The sequence below is a fragment of the Malaclemys terrapin genome, chromosome 3, assembly GCF_027887155.1.
Source record: "Malaclemys terrapin pileata isolate rMalTer1 chromosome 3, rMalTer1.hap1, whole genome shotgun sequence".
In the NCBI taxonomy this organism is placed as follows: domain Eukaryota; kingdom Metazoa; phylum Chordata; order Testudines; family Emydidae; genus Malaclemys; species Malaclemys terrapin.
Window position 1 is genome coordinate 171,845,324 of NC_071507.1, and position 19,790 is coordinate 171,865,113.

General features: G+C 38.9%; 1 protein-coding gene across 6 annotated transcripts in view; it reads left to right on the forward strand.

Annotated features, from left to right (window-relative positions):
* Positions 1-17,059, forward strand: part of TPO (thyroid peroxidase) — a 104,028-nt gene extending 86,969 nt beyond the window's left edge. For 5 of the 6 annotated variants that reach the window (XM_054021489.1, XM_054021482.1, XM_054021492.1 and 2 more), the window contains one exon: positions 194-3,142. In XM_054021489.1, coding sequence (XP_053877464.1) covers positions 194-232 — 39 coding nt within the window. In that variant the 3' untranslated portion in view covers positions 233-3,142. Of the gene's footprint in view, positions 1-193; positions 3,143-15,271 lie in introns of those variants that run through there. The other variant, XM_054021484.1, reaches the window with a different exon arrangement.
* Positions 17,060-19,790: the final 2,731 nt, after the last annotated feature.

The following is a 19,790-nucleotide window of genomic DNA, read 5'->3' on the forward strand; positions in this document are numbered from 1 at the left end:
TCACTTTGCAATTTTTGGATGAAAGCAGCAATATACTTGTATTGTTATTATCATTAATCAGCCACGGTCCTCTAAAGAAAGCCACTAGAGTCCCAAATAAGCAACACATTTTAGTATGGGCATGAGTGTTTTGCTGAATCAAGGCCTAGATTTAGATGTGAAATTAATGTTAACTTTTCTCTCTTCTGCTTAGGATCATGCCAATGGTCCCCAGATACTACTCTGCATGTAATTATTTTACTGTGTTTTAGAAGATAATGAACAGATACAATGTACTTCTTTGTACTTAACATTTTTTAAAAAGAGCTAATTAAGAAGCAGTTGGAACGATCCAGATACATTTATGCCAGACTGTTCTTCACTTTTGGTACAAAGATCTTTCATAACTATTACAATCCTGCATTACACATTTGTTTAGACTTTTGGTAGTACATATCACCATTTAATATCATGTTCCAAATGATGTTTCATTTTATTCTACCCCCTTTCTCATAGTGCCACTAAAGCAATTAAACCTGGAGATAATATCTCTTGCAAAAGCGCATCGCATTTTGTTTCTGAAAGTCTGAAAAAGATGCTTTTCATCTTTTAGTAAAGAGAAAACACAGAGGAAGTCAGAAACAGTTTTTTTTTAATTCTAGAATATTAAGTGAAATTTAAGAATAGAAATACTTACTCCATTTTATTTATTCATATTTTATCCCATCTATACATGTTGCATATTTAGCCATTGGCACAGATACTTAAAATATGATCATTTCCTTCCATAGTACTCATCTGAATTAATTGTACTTCTTTTACATGCTAACCCTTAGATATTTTAAAATTTCTTGATTTGAAAATCTCTGTCCTGGAATTAGGAATAGGTAAATAAAATGAATCTATGTGTTAAGAAATAAGGATTCAAACATGACAATTGCACTTAGACCAAGATGTTGCAATATTTCTGACTGTCCTTTCTGCTGATATTCATAATTAGTGATCCCTGCACAAGCTTCATTTTTAAGACACAATGTCTTAATGCCGGTTATCTATTTGTACAATTTTCAAGGTGACTTTGCAGCTTACCCATGTGTACAGCACCTGTAAAAATGTCTATAAATATTTTTCATATCAATAACAATTCTAACTGCATTTTCAGAAAAAGAGGTCTCATTTGTAGTGCTGTCGGATGATCTAATTTTAACTATTTCATTATTGCCCTGCAAATCAGACTATTTCTTCTGCTGCTACTCCTTTCAGATATTCCTCTCTCCTTTAGACTAATACCAGACACTCCCAAGAAGATGGATTTTATATATTAATTTCTCATTTGCAAAGGAACATGAGAGAAAAAAATACTTTATTTGGAATGTTTTTCATACTAAACATCAGAACAAGAAGAAATACTGAACAAACAGGCAAATGTAGATTATAAAAAATCCCAGAGCTGCTTCTTATGAATATAGCAGTTAAAAAGGACATAATTGTCAGGGTGCATGGAAAAATAACTTTCCCAAGGCATAAGAACAAATAGAACCATGAAAGCATGCAGGCAGCAGAAAACAAATGACAACACAGATTCAGCAACGATTGAGAATCACAAAGATATTTCATTGACAAACTATTTGTGTCACTGTCACTGCCAGTGGCTAATGCAAAACTGTTTACAGGACTAGCAATGAGATTTTCCAGACTAGGTCTTCAGATTTTTCGCTTGCCTTCTCTTTTGTCAACATCACAACATATTTTCAAAGGAATGGGTGAATAATGTTACTGCAGTATAAGGCAGAATCGCAATGTACTATGTAGTAATACAGATTTACTGTAAGGCATTACAAGATAACTGGAAGTCTCTAATGATCTCCATTTATCACTTTGAAATGACAAATTCACCTTCATCAGAGGGAGAGAACTATTAAATATTGCTATAACTATGGCTCGTCTTAAACTCTAGATCCGATAGAAAGGAAACTCAACTGCATGTTCTTTAAGGACTTGCGTGGTTGATCAATTTGCCATAAAGTTGAACTATTGACAGCTAATTCATATTGCCTACTTTAAGAATATAGTGGAGCTATCATAAATCAAGCAACGCTATCAAACTGTTTAAATGGTAGGTGAGGCTGGTGACATTGCTTATTATTTAGCTTTCCCAACACTCCTCATGATAAGACCCTGTTTACAATTCCTTATAACTTTCGCAAACTTTAATCATTTGAGCTGAAATTTGCTATGCTAGGTGGCTGATTTAGGCTGATTTTGAGGGCTGGGGGGAGAGATTTTACCCAAACCAGTTCAGCCACTTCAAAGAATGAGGAGCTAGGGAAAAATACATTGTTTTGCCCATATTAAATTCTGGCAACCTTTTATTCGAAAAGTTCTAGTGCACCCAGGTTTTGAAATTTGGTGGGGGTGGACCTCTGTGTCAGGGATGTGTTTTATGCTGTCCCCTGTGCAAATCTACCCAAATTTGGCTAAATTATAAGCCTTTGGAAAATCACAGTTCACATATAAGCAGTAAAGACTTACTAGACCCTCACAGCAATGTAACCATGCTGTATGTTCAGCTTACAAGGAGAGTGATTGCATGCAAAGTTCATGCCAGTTGTTATGAAATATCTTATTATGTTTGTCTTGTTGAACAAAAAGGGGGAGATTTTTAGATGATAAAGATAAATCTTACAGCGCCATGGCAAGAGCCATTCAAAATAGCTGAGTTATAAATAAAAACACTTGAATTGTTTCAATTTTTTTTTTCAAGTTTTGCAGAAGTTCATTGGAAGTTGGTCACCTCCTCACCCCTCCCCCGCTTCTCACTCCCCCACAACCTATATAATTGACAATATCAGCACAGCTTTTGTTGTTGTGGTTTAGTTCAGGACTGTGCATTTGTGACTAGATGGCTCTCCTAGATTTTTTTTGACTGCTCCTGCCATGGAGTGCTGAGTTCACTGACTTAAGCTGAGTTACTCTGGATTTATACTACTGAGAGGTGACCCAGACCCACTGTGTGTGTAATATTGCAGATGCAATATAGTAGTTTCAACAATCTCTAGCCTCATTTATGAGATTAATTTTCATCCTGCACTAAAGCTTCAGAATTGGTGCCAATTTTTACAGCAAATGTAATAAGCTCTTAATAAAATTGAGTTTATTAATATTTTATTGTATGCATTTTATATTGGCTTTGTACAACATCCTGGGGTGATTGCATGGGGGATGTTCTCTAAATATTAATGTAATTAATTGTGTTTGCTTAATGAACAAGTATTAAAAAAGAAATAACGCACGAGCAAATTCTGTCATTCTGCATAACATGGCACCAAGATTGTTGTTCTATCATGAGTGGTAAAACAACTAAGCATTGGGAGGGGAAATGTGTGTATGAGATAGAAAGGAGGAGTGGTATTGTAGTGGGGGTGGGAGTGGAGGTAGAACAGAGATGCCTGCCTAGCTATAGGGACAGTTCAGGGGAATAGAAGGGTCCAGACTGTCAAAAGCTAGATTGAAATGCAACAAGGAGCGGAAAGAGCCTTCATCAGCAGAAATAAGGAGGGTACTAACTGCACAGAGGAGCGTGGTTTCCAGCTCATGTGAAGACCTGGACCAAACAATAGGGGAGGTAAGAGGTTAAGTGTCCAGGTATTTTTGTGAATGGAGCTTGTGATGATGGAAAAGTCAAGAGCATTGAAAAAATACATGGGAGTGGAGAAGAAAAGAAAAATATGACAGGGGCCTGTATTGTCTCAAAGTAGGGCAATATTGGATTAAAGGTAGGAAGCAGATTCTTTGCATCTCACCAGGAATGGAGGATACATTGGAAAGATAGCATAGAGAATAAAAGGGACTAAGGATTGCCAGCACTTTTGGAAATAAGGGAAGAGTAGAGATTAAACTTTTCAGTCAAGAGTTTATTCCTGCAGAGCTTCTGATAAGACTTGCAGATCTCACAGTGGATATGATAATGGTGTAACATGTTATTATTTTCTGAGGGGCTGACATGTGCATTTGAGGGTCTGTACTTGGTGGATATGTCAGAGGGAAGTTGAACAGTAGGCAGCAGTGCAAAGTTTGCTTTTGGCAAGATTGTTAAGTGTGACAGAATATACCCCTGTGTTCACAACCTACACACTATTGTAATAATGTTTGTTTAAGATATACTTTGTGAGGTATCATTTAAAAACTCATGATTTGCTGATCAGTAACATGGCAAAAATGCACATGGCAGCATTACATGTGAAGTTATAAACATAAGCTGATATCATGACTAAAAGTATGTTTTCCAGATAAGTCTGGAGAGTGGCCAGATCAGTTCCTCAGAGACAGAGGGCAAGCTGATGCCTCAGATAGGTGTAAACAAGGCTGATGGACCATTACCTGCTAAATGTCCATTCTGTGGCAGGAAAGGGGGCTGGGGCAAAAATCTACATCTTAGCAAAGAAACAGCGTGGAGTTTCCTTCCACACAGGAAGGACTATAAAAAGAAGGGGCAGACACAGCATTTACTGTACCTGAAGAGACAAAGGAAGCAGCTATTGGACTCTGGGTAAGGGATCCTGACCTAAAGGGTTTGGTCATTCAGACTGTTGAAAGCATGCGGTGAGAAAACTTTGCTTTGAATCTAATGTAGTTTAAGTTAGGCATCAGTAAGTGTTTTATCTTTATTTTTCTTGTAATCATTTTTTGACTTTTATGATTTGTTACTTGTACACCAGGGGTCGGCAATGTTCGGCACGTGGCTCGCCAGGGTAAGCACCCTGGCGGGCCGGGCCAGTTTTATTTACCTGCTGACGTGGCAGGTTCGGCCGATCGCGGCCCCCACTGGCCGCGGTTCGCCGTCCCGGGCCAATAGGGGTGGCGAGAAGCCGCGGCCAGCACATCGCTCGCCCGCGCCACTTCTCGCCACCCCCATTGGCCCGGGATGGCGAACCGCGCCCAGTGGGGGCCGCGATCGGCCGAACCTGCCACGTCAGCAGGTAAATAAAACTGGCCCGGCCCACCAGGGTGCTTACCTGGCGAGCCACGTGCCGAACATTGCCGACCCCTGTTGTACACACTTAAAATCTCTTTTTAAAATTAATAAACTTGTTTCATTGTTTTATCTAATTCAGTGTGTTCAAGTTCAAGCATCTGGGTAACTCCATTTGGGATAACAAGTTGTGTACATATTATTCCCTTAAAGGAATAATGGACTTAATATATTTGTACTGCCCAGGAGAGGGCTGGTCAGTACAGGACATACATTTCTGGGGGGAAATCTGAGTCTGGGAGAGTGTTGGAGTCAACCTGTGATAATATTTAAGGCTGGTAAGAGCCAGAGTGTGCCTGGCTAGCTACAGCGCACACCAACATCACTGGGAGTGACTTACACGCTGGAGGCTGTTTGTGAGCAGTCCAGATTGGAGGCTATAGCTGCAAGGCATTGTAAAGGGCACCCCAGGTTATTGGGCTGGCGTGACACATCGACTCATTGGTCTGGATTGTATCCTGGTATGTCACAATAAGTCAGAGAGAGAAAGGGATAAATGCAAATCTCAGTAAAGTAGGGAGTCATCCCTGACCTAAATCGGTGCATCTCTCCTGACTTCAGTGATATCACACTCTTTTAGGCCAGGCCTTAAACTGGCGCAAAAGGAAGCAAAATCAAGCTGTAGAGTCTAGTGAGATCCAAAGAGCTGCAGTTTCCCACCTATGCTTTTGAGTAACAGCTAGCTTTCACTAACTTACAAATATTGTCAATTACTGTATTCCTTTAATCAGGCATTTTGGTTTTAAAATTGTAACTGACACAATATGTCTGTTATCTTTATATCAGATTGTTTACTTGGTTACAGTATATCTCATGTCAAGATTAATTTTCAGAATGTGCAAATTCTGTTACATTAGAAAACAAAATTTATATGCCATTTTCCATGCACACAGTGTAATTCCCCCCTTGTGTGTCATGGGAGCTGCTTCAATTGAACTGACTGTTAGCGAAAATGTTATTGCATACAACTGAAGTATAATGTTGTCGCGATCTCTTTGCAAATAAGACTGCATGTGACAAGCAAGATGATGAAGAAATCCTCTAAAGAGAGTTCATGCCTTTTCCTCCTGCCCTTTCCCATTACAGCTTTAAACTTTAAGATGGAAAATTCTCTAAACCAAAGGAAAAAAACACAAAGACCCTAATTCTGATCTTACATATATCTAATTTACATTTGACTTCAGTGATGATTAGATCCAGGCTCAAAACTTAAGGCAAAACCATGCTTTTGGTTTTCTTTCAGGTTTATGCTAGGGTCACAGATCACTTATGAAAGGCTGCCTACACATAATACATAGATTGCTGTAAGAGCACAGTTTGCAACACAGCTATATCCAGAGGGTTCTGAAATGAAGGCAGAGGACCTCCAGGATTTTGGTGGAAAATAATCCATTTAATATTTTCCCATAAATTGTGGGGTGTTTAAGGGAGATTTCCAAGGTAATTTATATACAAATGTATATATATTATATTTAAATTGAGCTATGAAAAAAATATATATTTTTTAAAAATCAACCTTAAACTGTTCTGGCTTATTAAATTGCAGGCATATCTTCCCTTAAAGATATTTCTCCAAGGGATATAACTCAGTACAATATGCTGTATTTGCACTTGGTTTTAATGCCTCTATATAATGCTGGCTGATTAATTCTGTTTTAAAATAAAGCACTGCTAGTATCTGATCATTCGCAGGCTCTACAAAGATTCACATATGCAGAAATAATTTTCAAGAGCTTGTATTTATCCCTTCCAAAACACTAAAAAATAAAAGTGAAAGGTAAATCAATGAGAATGTTTGAATAATTGAAAAGAAAGGATGATGATGTGGATGCGATTGCTGATTTAGAGTCAGACTCCTAGTAGTTATATTTTTGGATAGGTTTGCATTTTGATGTATGTTGCAAGAAGTGAATAAATGTGTTGATCGCAGCCCTGCTACACACATTAATATTTTATCATGGAGTTTACAAGAATAATACACCATTTAAAACTCACAAAACAAAAATGAGGTTTGCGGCCAAATTGTGACTTGAAGCCACTGATTCCCAATGAGGATGGTGCAGCTCCACAACCTTTCCTGCAGCAACAGGAAGTGCAGAGAACGTGTGTGTAGTGCAGTTACTTAGGTTCCACCAGCCATAGGTGCTGGAATTAGAGGTGCTGACTTGAAGTGGTTTCCATTATATACAGGGTTTGCAGTTTGGTTCAATGGGTCTCAGCATCCCCACTAAAAGAATTAATCCAGCAGCAGGTTCACCAGCCCTGTCCTCATCCAGCCCTGTCATCTGCTCTTTCTTTAGCACTTCCCACATGACAGCAGGCAAGCAGTCCCCATTTGGGTTGTGCTTTGAACCATTCAGAGGTGCGCCACCTAAGTAGTCTTCCCATGCTGTGCCTCCCAGCATGGAGCAGTGTACCAGTTCATAAGAACATAAGAGCTGCCATACTGGGTCAGACCACAGTCCGTCTTGCCCAGTATTCTGTCTGCAACGGTGGCCTGTACCAGAGCTTCAGAGAGAGAATGTACATAACAGGGCAATTATTGAGTGATCCACCCATCTTCCACTCCAGTGAATTAGGGTCACCCCGAGCATAGAGTTGCATCCTTGGCCATCTTGACTAATGAAGAAATCTATGGACCTATAGACCTATCCTCCATGAATGTATTCAGTTCTTTTTTGAACCCAGTTATATGTTTGGAAATCACAACATTCCATGGCAATAAGTTCCATAGGTTAGTTGTGTGTTGTGTGAAAAAGAACTTCTTTTGTTTATATTAAATCTGCTGCCTATTAATTCCATCAGGTGACCCTCTGGTTTATGTATCGTGGGAAACACTTTATCTATTCAGTTTTTCCACACCATTCATTATTTTATAGCCCTCTATCATTCCCCCACATCTCTTTTCTAAGATGAACAGCCCTAGTTTATTTAGTCTCTCCTCATATGGCAGCCATTCCATACCTTGATCATTTTTGTTGCCCTTCTCTGAACCTTTTCTAATTCCATTATTTCCTTTTTGAGATGGGGCAACCATAAGTGGACACAATAGTCAATCTATGAGCACACCATGGATTTATAAAGTGTCATTCTGATATGTTCTTTCTTATTTTCTATCCCTTTCCTAATAGTTCCTAGTCTTTTTTGACTGCTGCTATGAGTTGAGCAGAAGTTTTCAGAGAATTATCCATGGTGACTTCAAGATCTCTTTTTTAGGTGATAACAACTAATATAGAACCCATTATTGTATATGTACAGTTGGGATTATTTTTTCCAATGTGCATTACTTTGCATTTATCAACGTTGAATTTCATCTGCCATTGTGTTGCCCAGTCACCCAATTTTGTGAGATCCCTCTCTAACTCTTTGCAATCTGCTTTGGACAAAACTATCTTGAATAACTCAGCTTCAAATTTTGCGACTTCACTGTTTATCACCTTTTCCAAATCAATGAAGAATATGATGAACAGCACAGGTCCCAGTACAGATCTTTGGTGGACCCCACTGTTCAACTCTTTCCATTGTGAAATCTGACCATTTATTCCTTCCATTTGTTTCCTATTTTTCCTTCCCTCTTATCCCATGGCTACTTAGTTTCCTTCGAGGTCTTTGGTGTGGTCTTTGTCAAAGGCTTTCTTAACATCCAAGTGTTCTATATTGACTGGAGTACCATTATCTACATAATTGATGACTCCCTCAAAGAATTCTAATAGATTGGTGTTGACTGTCCCCCACACATCAGACGTCTATTCAGATGGCTACAGACTAGACCCACATCCATTAAGGGGAGAAAAGTACAAGACTTGAGTATTTACTTATTCTAGTGGGTGAAAGAAGGCTTCTATTTTTTTATTATTATTATTTTTGTTGAACCTCCTCCTTTGACATTTTTGTCTTCCCAGATAGACTCATTGGTCTCCAATACACCACATCTAATATTACGGAAGGTTGCTAGTAAATTAGTAACTGCTTCAAGAAGCAATTACCAGTACTTCCATGAGTGAGAATTCTTCAAAAACACCTTAACCAATCATGCTATTCCTGTGGAACAGAGAGTAACACCTCAGTAGTGATTAGTTCCCCAATATTCAGAATTTAGTGGGTTTTGTCCACCAAATGCAGGGTCCACTCTTGTCAGATGTTGTGCTCTTCCTCTGAATTGCAGTTCAAGCTTAAGGCCCAGTGAAGTGACCAGGAGCTGGTGATGCTGAGTTATTCTACAGAGGTGATCAGTGCTTTACAGGACAAGGCCCCTTTCCTCCACCTTTGATCTAGCTGTGTTTTCAACTCCTGAGTGTTGCTTTGATTTTGGGGTACCAAAGAGAAACTAATTTGAAATTGACAAATTGATCTTGCTTTCATGTATGAGCAGTTTAGCATACTTTCAGTGTGAAACAAGAAATCAATCCAAGTTTTTTAATGGAAATATACAATTATATATTTTTAAAATATCTTTATAAAACTATCAATATGCACATGTGCCAAAACAGAGCACCCATGTGATCTATATGGCATGGCCCAGTGGAGAAAGTATTCAACTGAGACTCAGAAGATCTGGGTTTTATTCCCAGCTCTGCCCTGGTCTGTTCGGTGACCTTGTTCAAACCACTACACCTCACTGTGGCTCATTATAAAATAGGGATAGTGATACTGACCTCCTTTTCAAAGTGCTGAGAGATCTTCTAATAAAAATGCTAAATAAGAGCTAGGTATTATTACTATTCATTATTTTATTATTAATAATAATATTATTTCCTATCCCTTTACTATTTATTACACTCACTTCAAGTATAAACTTAGGGAACAATTCAAAGGCCATTAAAGCCAAAAGACAAGCGCCAGTTGACTACAATGGCCTTAGGATCCAAACTTTATAATGCCAGCTCTTTTTGTCCATTCTATGAGCAATCCATCTTTCTTTCAGTGTTATATAACTAAAGATAATGAAAGGATTCTTCAAGGCTGAGCCCAGGTTAGTTCAAAATGTTTATAAATCTTGGTGAACATTTGACAATATTGGAATGAATTTTGAGTCTCTAACCAAAAAACCAAAACCACGTAAGTTCTGCAAAATTTAAATTTTACACAGTTGTACTGTGGAAGGACCATGCACGCAATAAATTTGTACCTTTCAGCCTAAGTACAATTCTCAGGCTTCTTTTTAAAGACATGGCTAAAAAGATAAAAAACAGTTCAATGTTATACTTTTAAATAGATAATGTATCTTACCACAGTTAGGAACTTCTATGATTCCTGTCTTAATTATCTGCTATTTTGCTAGCCCTTTTATGATAATGATTTTAATTTGTATTCAAGGGTCCTATAAAGCAAGATATTCATAACTTTTTCGCCACAGGTATAGGAAAAGCAAACAAATGAATATACTTTCACTATATCTGAGCACATGGGAGTAATTACATAGTTTTATTACTCAGATTAAGAACATATAATAGTTGTTATTAGCAAGAGCACAATATATATACTAAAGTATATTATTCTATAAATATGTATTTATTGTTTATTAGTTGTTTGTACTCAAAGAGCCTATATTTTAGGAGTAGGGTGACCAGATGTCCCGATTTTATAGGGACAGTCCCAATATTTGGGGCTTTTTCTTATATAGGCTCCTATTACCTCCCACCCCCTGTCCCAATTTTTCACGCTTGCTGTCTGGTCACCCTATTTATGAGGTCAGATCCTCAGCTGGTATAAATTGGTATAGTTCACTGAAGTCAATGCAGCTGAGCTAGCCTCATTTACAACAGTTGAGGATCTGGCCCACATCCCAGAAGACAGAATAATCTCAAGATTGTTTTTCTTTAATGTTGTCATTCTTAGTACAAAAGCAATGTGCATGGGCATTGTGGAAGACATGTGCTTTTAGAAGAGATTGGAATTAGTATATGGGGATGAAGCAGTAGGAAAAGAACTGTGAAAGTGATTGAGGGGGAAGACTTGGAAACTGAGGCTTTGGATAAAATTTTCAAAAGCATCTAAGTGACTTAAGAGCAAAGTCCATTTTCAAAAGTGACTTAGGGCAAGATTTCAAAGGTATTTAGGTGCCTAAGGTTGAAGATAGGCATCCAGTAGGGTTCTCAAAAGTACCTAGGCATTTTTGAAATACCAGTAGGTACCTGTTTTCCGCTTTAGGCACCTAAATACCTTTTAGAAGTCTAGCCCACTGCAAATTTTCTTTTTATATCAGTGCAGTGCATCTATAATAGAGGCATTGGAGTAGCTACATTGGAATAACGATAGCAGTGCAAAAAAAAGTATATTCAAGCCTGAGAAGACATATAAATGTCTCTTTGTGTGTGTGTGTGTGTGTGTAGTAACAATGGAACAAAATAAGTGGCAATTGAGCATAATTCCTTCTAAAGTTAATGGGATTTAGGCTTTATGAAAGGGCACCCACTTTAATCCAAACTAATGATTTCACCTTTTTAGTAGTGAAAACTTGTGTTACTAACTAATTCTCGCTCATGTTAGTTATTGCATATCGCTTTAGAAGAATTCAGACCAAAGCCTCTCCAAATAAACAATTAGTAAACATCAATCTAATTGAAAATTTATAAACAAAAAAAGGACAAGTAAATTATTCTTTGCAAATAGTTTGTGAACAGCTCATTCTTTACCATGAAAGTTTTTTCCACTGGTGAAAGTGCTTTGTCAGTGACAAATGGTGCTGCCAAATAGCTTCAAGGATGTATCATGACTGTCAATTTTCACTACCTTATATACATCCTTAATTAATATCCCTCAGATCAAGCAATCACAACTGAAGTTTCTTATGGAAAATGATTTGTCTTTTGTTTACCTCCAAAATTCTCTTCAAACTATAGATGTCAGGTAACCCTTGGCAGATCATAATCTATGTTCAGCACTAACTGATAAATCATGGAACAAAATTTGGTCTGTCCTACACAGGTGCACTAGAGAAAGGGCAACAAGGTTGAAGGAGACACAGGATCAGGCTAGGACAGAGTCATAAGCCTTCAAGCTTTCAGGTGGAGACTTGACTAATATGGTTGGTGGCACTCCATACCCCAAAGTCAGACAGCTTGAAAGTCATGGCCCATTCCTAATACTACTGCTGTCAGAGGGTGATGGTGGGGGGATGAGGGAAGGTGCATATGGGCTGCTCTCTTGGGTCAGCAATAAACAGTGCTTCTTCCAGATCCCACTGTGTCCTATGCAGACCCAGTGGCTCAGGATTAGAAACCTTCCACCCAACTGTTACTACACATCTGCCTCCCATGCCACATGTGTCAGAAGATCAAGGGCAAAACTTTTCTCAAAGTGAGTAGCATAACATCTGTGAAAATCAGAAGGGACAACATGTAAAGCAAAAGACTATACATATATATAAAATAAACATATGATAAATAACTAATTTTATTTCACCAGAGCACACACTCTAATATAAAATTGCCTGCAGTCCTCAGGTTAGGCAGTATATTTTCTTTCCCATTTCTATTGATTCCGAAAGAAAGGAAACAATCTCATTTGTGGAATACCTTACTTGTTGGAAACTGAGCAGAATTATACCCCCTAAAATCTTTAAAGCTGCTAATTGTTTTAAAACTGCTCTAACACACTGAATCTATTGCTAATTAACATAACAGAAAATGGGACTTTTGGACATGAATATTCATAGCATTCAAATCCTCACATTATTGCCTTGGTTTGCCCACTGTGACATAGCTGCTAAATTTTGTGCAGCTCTTTGTGTGCCATTTATCATGGATGGTGGAATGTCATTGATTTCCTTTCCCATGCCCCGCATCAAGCAGTGAGGGAATGACTTTCAGCTGGAAGAGATAGCTGCCACCCTTTACCCAGTTGATAGCTTGGGGGTGGCAACTGATGGCTGGGGGACTGACTGCAGAGAATTGTTGGGGCAGTCATGCTCGGGAGAGGCCAGAATTGAGCCACCATCACCTTCTATCCCCACCAGCTCATTGGCCAACATTGCCTCATGCACCTCCACTTTCTACTGCTTCTCCAACCTAGTTGTTCCTTCCCAGCTTGAATCCAGCAAAGGGAGAAGCACATGAGGAAGAAGAGAGGATGCCTGTAGAATAGGCAATGCAGTGGTTCCCGATGGCTGGGAGGACTGTCGTGAAAGAGCTGCCAATGGTGTGAGTGTTACATGAGGTGCATAAAACTTGGCAGCTCTTTAAAAGACAGCAACTTCCAATTAAGTTATTAACATACCATAAAGATGACTAGTGAATTATAGGCAAAAGTCCATTCAACTTAAAGATGTAAGTAACCCTGACTTTGAGAGGACCAGTGTAGTTGTAGTCATGTTGGCCCCAGGATATTAGAGACAAGATGGCTAAGGTAATATCTTTTATTGGACCAACTTCTGGTGGTGAGAGATACAAGCTTTTGATGCCCACAGTGCTCTTCCTCCGGTCTTGGAAAGGCGCTCAGAGCATAACAGCTAAATACAAGGTGGAAGAAGTTGTTTAGCATAAGTAGTTAGCAAATATTCTAAGGGACCATTCAAGGTAGAGTGGCCTGGGAGCTTAAATTCATAACTCTGCTGATGCTAAAAACCATGGACTGAACAGAGACACTAGATTTATAGCTTATTACAACAATCTGTAACCCACTAACCCCTTTTGTTTGTCCTATGACTGCAGAGGTGTTAACAGGCCACTCTACCTTGAATGGTAGTGCAAACTGTCTGGCACATCACAGAGGATTACCCAATCTATGCTCATCCTGGAGGTGTCACAGTCATTAACATGGCTACCCCCTCTTCTCTGAACTTAAGATCCAACTGTAGTCACACCATTGCATTGATAAATGAAAAGTAATGCCCATTGGAAACCATAATCCCAACTATACATATAAAATGATGGGGTCTAAATTAGCTGTTACCACTCAAGAAAGAGTTCTTGAAGTCATTGTGGATAGTTCTCTGAAAACATCCACTCAATGTGCAGTGGCAGTCAAAAAAGCTAACAGAATGTTGGGAATCATTAAGAAAGGGATAAATAATAAGACAGAAAATATCATATTGCTGCTATATAAATCCATGGTACATCTTGAATACTGTGTGCAGATGCCCCATCTCAAAAAAGATATATTGGAATTCGAAAACGTACAGAAAAGGGCAGCAAAAATGATTAGGGGTATGGAACAGCTTCAGTATGAAGAGAGATTAATAAGACTGGGACTTTTCAGCTTGGAAAAGAGACAACTAAGGGGGGGATATGATAGAGATCTATAAAATCATGATGGGTGTGGAGAAAGTAAATAAGGAAGAGTTATTTACTTCTTCTCATAACACAAAAACTAGGTGTCACCAAATGAAATTAACAGGCAGCAAGTTTAAAACAAACAAATAAAAGGAAGTATTTCTTCATACAATGCAGAGTCAATCTGTGGAACTCTTTGCCAGAGGATGTTGTGAAGGCCAAGACTATACCAGGGTTCAAAAAAGAACTAGATAAATTCATAGAGGATAGGTCCATAAATGGCTATTAGCCAGGATGGACAGGGATGGTGTCCTTAGCCTCTGTTTGCCAGAAGCTGGGAATGGACAACAGGGGATGGATTACTGGATGATTGCCTGTTCTGTTAATTCCCTCTGGGGCACCTGGCATTGGCCACTGTTGGAAGACAGGATACCATCTCAAAAAAGATATATTGGAATTCGAAAAGGTCACTGACTTTAGTGGGAGCAGGAGCAGGCCTTCTAGTTTTAATTTTGTACTCTTCTGCTGCACTTAGAGAAGTAAATCCAACATAGTTCACTAGCAAACAACCTTCTGATTGCATTGCTTATGCAACAAAAACAAAAAGTAAATTGGGGAGTGAGAACAGTGTGTTGCGGTCCATAAGAATCAGCATTTGCCAATTCAAAAGAGACAAAATTATCAGGTGTTTTAAACTTCTAACTGGGTAGTACAAATAATATAGAATAAGAAACCAAAAATTAAACTGTCAAATTATGAGTATCCTGTGTTCTTTTAAAGCAGACTAGTAGAGTCACAGTCTGCTGTCATTTACTCCAGGAACTCTACTGGAGTCAGTTGGGTAAGTGAGATCAGACTCTGGCTTGTAGCGTGTAGCAATCTAAATGATATACTCATTTCTTTTCTGTAGGTACAGTTTATCTTTCAGCTTGGAGCAGAAAAATATAACTCACTGTCCATAGAGACTTCTCTTGAATAAGTATTACTTGTGCCATATGCATTAAACTTGAGCTTTCCTGCCCCTGCCCTGTATTTGTCTTGTATACAGAATACTAATTCACAATGATTCCAGTTGAAGTAAAGGTCCAGTATAAGACAGATGAGATTGGAAGTGTCTAGGATCTGCTCTCAGAGGAAATTACCAGACAGAGATTTTCTTATCTTGCCAAAGTCCAGAGTTGACACCTAAAACAAGGGACAAAAGATTAATCCATCTAAACAACTAAATGTGGTCTCTTTTTTTTTTTCTAAAGCCACACATGGACTAATTTAAAATATTGCAGCATCTTATTTTTATGGTAAAGATCTCCATTTTGGGTTGCTATCTATTTAGTATATTTTTATTTCCAAAATAAAATATTGATCAAACAATAATCTTGTATGCATGATAGTTTATAAACACTTTATAAGTGTCTATGTGGACCCATCACAAAGAGCTGTATATTAATCCTGTATTGCTTTCCCCTCTATTTTGAAAAGTAGTGTAGCTGGTACAATACATATTTGATCGCACAGCACCATCTACTGTGGGAACTGAGAAGTGCAACAGTGTTTTACCAAAGACTGGTAACAGCTGTGTTAGTCTGTATCTGCAAAAAGAACAGGAGTACTTGTGGCACCTTGGAGACTAACACATTTATTTGAGCATAAGCTTTCGTGGGCTAAAACCCACTTCATTGAGATGCATGCAGTGGAAAATACAGTAGGAAGATATAAATATATATATACACAGAAAACATGAAACAATGGGTGTTACCATACACACTATAATGAGAGTGATCAGTTAAGATGAGCTATTACCAGCAGGAGAGAAAAAAAACTTTGTGTAGTGATAATCAAAATGGCCCATTTCCGGCAGTTGACAAGAAGGTGTGAGGAACCGTAGGGGGAGGGGGGGAAATAAACATGGGGAAATAGTTTTACTTTGTGTAATGACACATCCACTCCCAGTCTTTATTCAAGCCTAATTTAATGGTGTCCAATTTGCAAATTAATTCCAATTCAGCAGTCTCTCATTGGAGTCTGTTTTTGAAGTTTTTTTGTTGTAATATTGTGACTTTTAGGTCTGTAATCGAGTGACCAGGGAGATTGAAGTGTTCTCCAACTGGTTTTTGAATGTTATAATTCTTGACGTCTGATTTGTGTCCATTAATTCTTTTATGTAGAGACTGTCTGATTTGGCCAATGTACATGGCAGAGGGGCATTGCTGGCACATGATGGCATATACCACATTGGTAGATGTGCAGGTTAACGAGCCTCTGACAGTGTGGCTGACATGATTAGGTCCTATGATGGTGTCCCTTGCTATTCAGGGTCCCTAAGGTTCCACAAGTAATCCTGTTCTTTTTACCAAAGACTGAGTCACATTGTTGTGCTTAGATATACTCAACTGTTTGGTAGGGGTGTATTGTTAATCACAGTAACTTAATTTGCAATATCTAAGTCTCTCATTGTCTGGGGATAAGCTTTGTGTTCCTTTTCTTTTCAAAGTTAATTTTGTTCATGTACACTTTATACAGCAGTTTTTTTCTTGTCTCAGTTTTGAGGATAGTGTAGTTTTGAGGCTCACCTCTCTGGGAAATGTTCTTCACAAGCAAGTAACTTGTAGAATCAGTTGTTGTGAATGTAGCAGAGGACTGAGAAATCAATCCCTGGATCTATTATACTGAACTGAGCATCAGCTGTTGTCTTTTTGCTAAGCAGATTAATTTGTTTAACATGTTTAGTTTTCCTTACAAATACATATCACGTTATGGATTTATAATATACTAGAGATTAGACTGGTGTAGAGACCTCAATATTCATGCAGAAATAATAAAATTATTATAAACTATTCTTAAAATTGTAGGTCATTACAAATATGCCTGTGCCTTTACTGAATTTGTTACCATTACTTTCATACATATGGTGATTGGAGAAAAGTATCTCACACAAATATACTTTTTCTTATTTAATTATATGAAATGTCCCAGCTAAGAAAAAATCCTAGGAATTCTGTTCTTTATCAATGTGACAAACTTCCCAGGTGTCAAGGAAGATTACACCCCTCCCCTAAGCAATCAGTCTGTTTATTACACCCAAGTGTGTTTATACCAATGCTAAAAGTGTAACTTTTCTATGTTTCTGTATCAATTTTTTAATTCTATGTTTTGAAAAATGAATGTAAGTTTGATTGTTATATAACTGTTTTTTTGTATAGAATATTTGATAGGCATTTTTAATTGCAAATTGTATCTTGCAACTGGTAACCACCATTTGGTCTAAAAGGCAACACAACCAAAGAGTGGTTGTCAAGACCAAGGCGCCACTCTCTTGTATAAGGTACCAGTTTGGTATAGCTATATATTATACAGAGGGAACTCATAACTTCACACATAAGGTTAACACATGCATCTTACAATAATATTAATGCTCAGTGTGCTATTAGTTTTCAAATGACAACTTACAAGCCATATTTTACACACATCATTGGAGCAGTGTGATTGCAGTAGGAGTGTGAATATAGGGGTACTTAGAGTGACCCAGGGATTCATGCCTCTTTGGAACCCAGTACAGCCATTTTTATGTTCTTATGTTCTCCCACAAGTTCCTTTCCAGCTTTTCACTGGCCGGCCAAGCTGGGACCCATCCTAGAGAGGAAATTTCTCCGTTTCTTTGTTTCCTTAAGGTGAAGGATTATTTAGGGATTTGCTCACCCTCTCTTTACAGTTCAGTGAACCTTTGAAATGTTTTCTTCTGATAAAGTTCATTAGTTCATCCAAAGTAAAGGAGCCATGAGGTCTGGCACTTAAGTTTCCATGCTGCTTCCTCCCTCACTAGTGATTGCTACTATGCAAATGTTCTCTTCCTGCTGCAAGCTCAGATACAAATAAATAGCCCATTGAATTTGGCCACACCTATCTTGAGGTGTTGGCCTCTTACCTTTGTCTGGAGAAAACCTGTTTATCAACTCCCCCTGATATGCCTGGTTAAACATCTTTTAGTCACAGACTTTAAAGCATAATATTAGTGAGTATTCATAATTTTACATACAGTATAGTTACACATATTTTACAATGATATTATTGACCAGCATTTTATTAGTTTTAAAGTGATATCTCACAAGGCATATATTGTCCAAAAAAAATCATCAGTGCTGGGTAAGTTCAGTAAAGTGTGTGAATACAGGGGCACCTCTGGTCATAGACCCACAATGTCCATAGTGACCCTCTGAAAGGGTTCCTCTACAATGGGAAGGGGATCAGGTCAGCCTTATCCTTGCCCTAGCCCTTCCATATCCTTTGGCATAGGTCACAGTACTTACAGTGTTTTTTGCACTGCATCAAAACCCCTAGGCCAATAGAAATTCTGGAATCAGCACTGTTTGGTGTGTTGTATTGCCATGGGCCCCAAGAAGGATATACCATGGGCTAAGCTGAATAGCCTAAGTCAGTACTTTTGTGTTATCACCAATTGTGGCCATATTCTCAGTGGCTCAATATTCCTGGGCGACATCCACTCTCTCTAGAGGGGCCAGGGATCCCAGAGAAACTTTTCCAGATGTCCTTCTGTCAGGGGTCTGCCCAGGTAGTCAGCTGAAGCTCTAGGTTTTTTTAGGGAGGAGACAGTCAATTATTTCTGTTTGAATTCAATAGCAGAAGCTAGGAGGCTTGGCTCAGGTTGCTCCCTGGGACCTGCTCCCCTTTCCCCACCCTGCCCGGAGGGCAAGCCATCAACAGGACTCTGCTCAACCCCAGCCATACACTTACACTGTCAGGCAGCAGCTCAGGACTGCCTCTCTGCCTGTCAGCATGCACCCCAGGGTCAGAGTCAAAGGTTGCTGTTTTCTGCTTTTTGTTTGGATTAATCACACTACTGGCCTGGGACCAGAATTCTGAGTCATTGCCCAACAAGACCTATAGCAGTCTTTGTGAGAACATCCTTGGGACCCTGCATGTCTCCCATTTCAGAAGGATCTGAGCCACCAGAAGTTGGAAGGGGGGAGTGTTCCCATTATTCCCTGAATGGTTAGGAGTCTATTATGGATGACTCTTGAGGGATCCTCCACTGCTGGGGATGTCAGAGTTACTTGGGCCCCAGTGTTCCTCTATCCCTGGTCCTTTTTCCCATCCACCTCTACCAGGAAACAATGTTTTGTTGATTCCACTTTTGGGTCTTAAATAGGTTTAATGAATGGACCAGCAGGGCTGGGTCTGGTTCTGCGATTAGTGGAGTCACTGACACCTGGACCCATTGCAGTTTCACATTTCCCCTTGGTCTCCCCAGCACCAGCCAGTGGATCGCCTTATGACCATTCTCATTTCAATAAAAGCATTTCATATTTCCAGGTTTCTTTTCTGGGCCCTGGTTAGGGTTTGCCTCCCCACCGCCCATTCTCCCTTCTGGGGAGCTCCTGACTGGGGGGTGTCAGTTTTGTGTCACTCTCTCTTTATATTTTTATTAAACACAGCAAACGGTCTGGATATTGTTTGGCCTATTTCCCAGCTACAGTTACGTCTCTAGGGTCCTTGTCCATTAACCATGATTTTAGGTTGGGGGGGGGCAGAGTTTGTAGAATTGTTCTAAA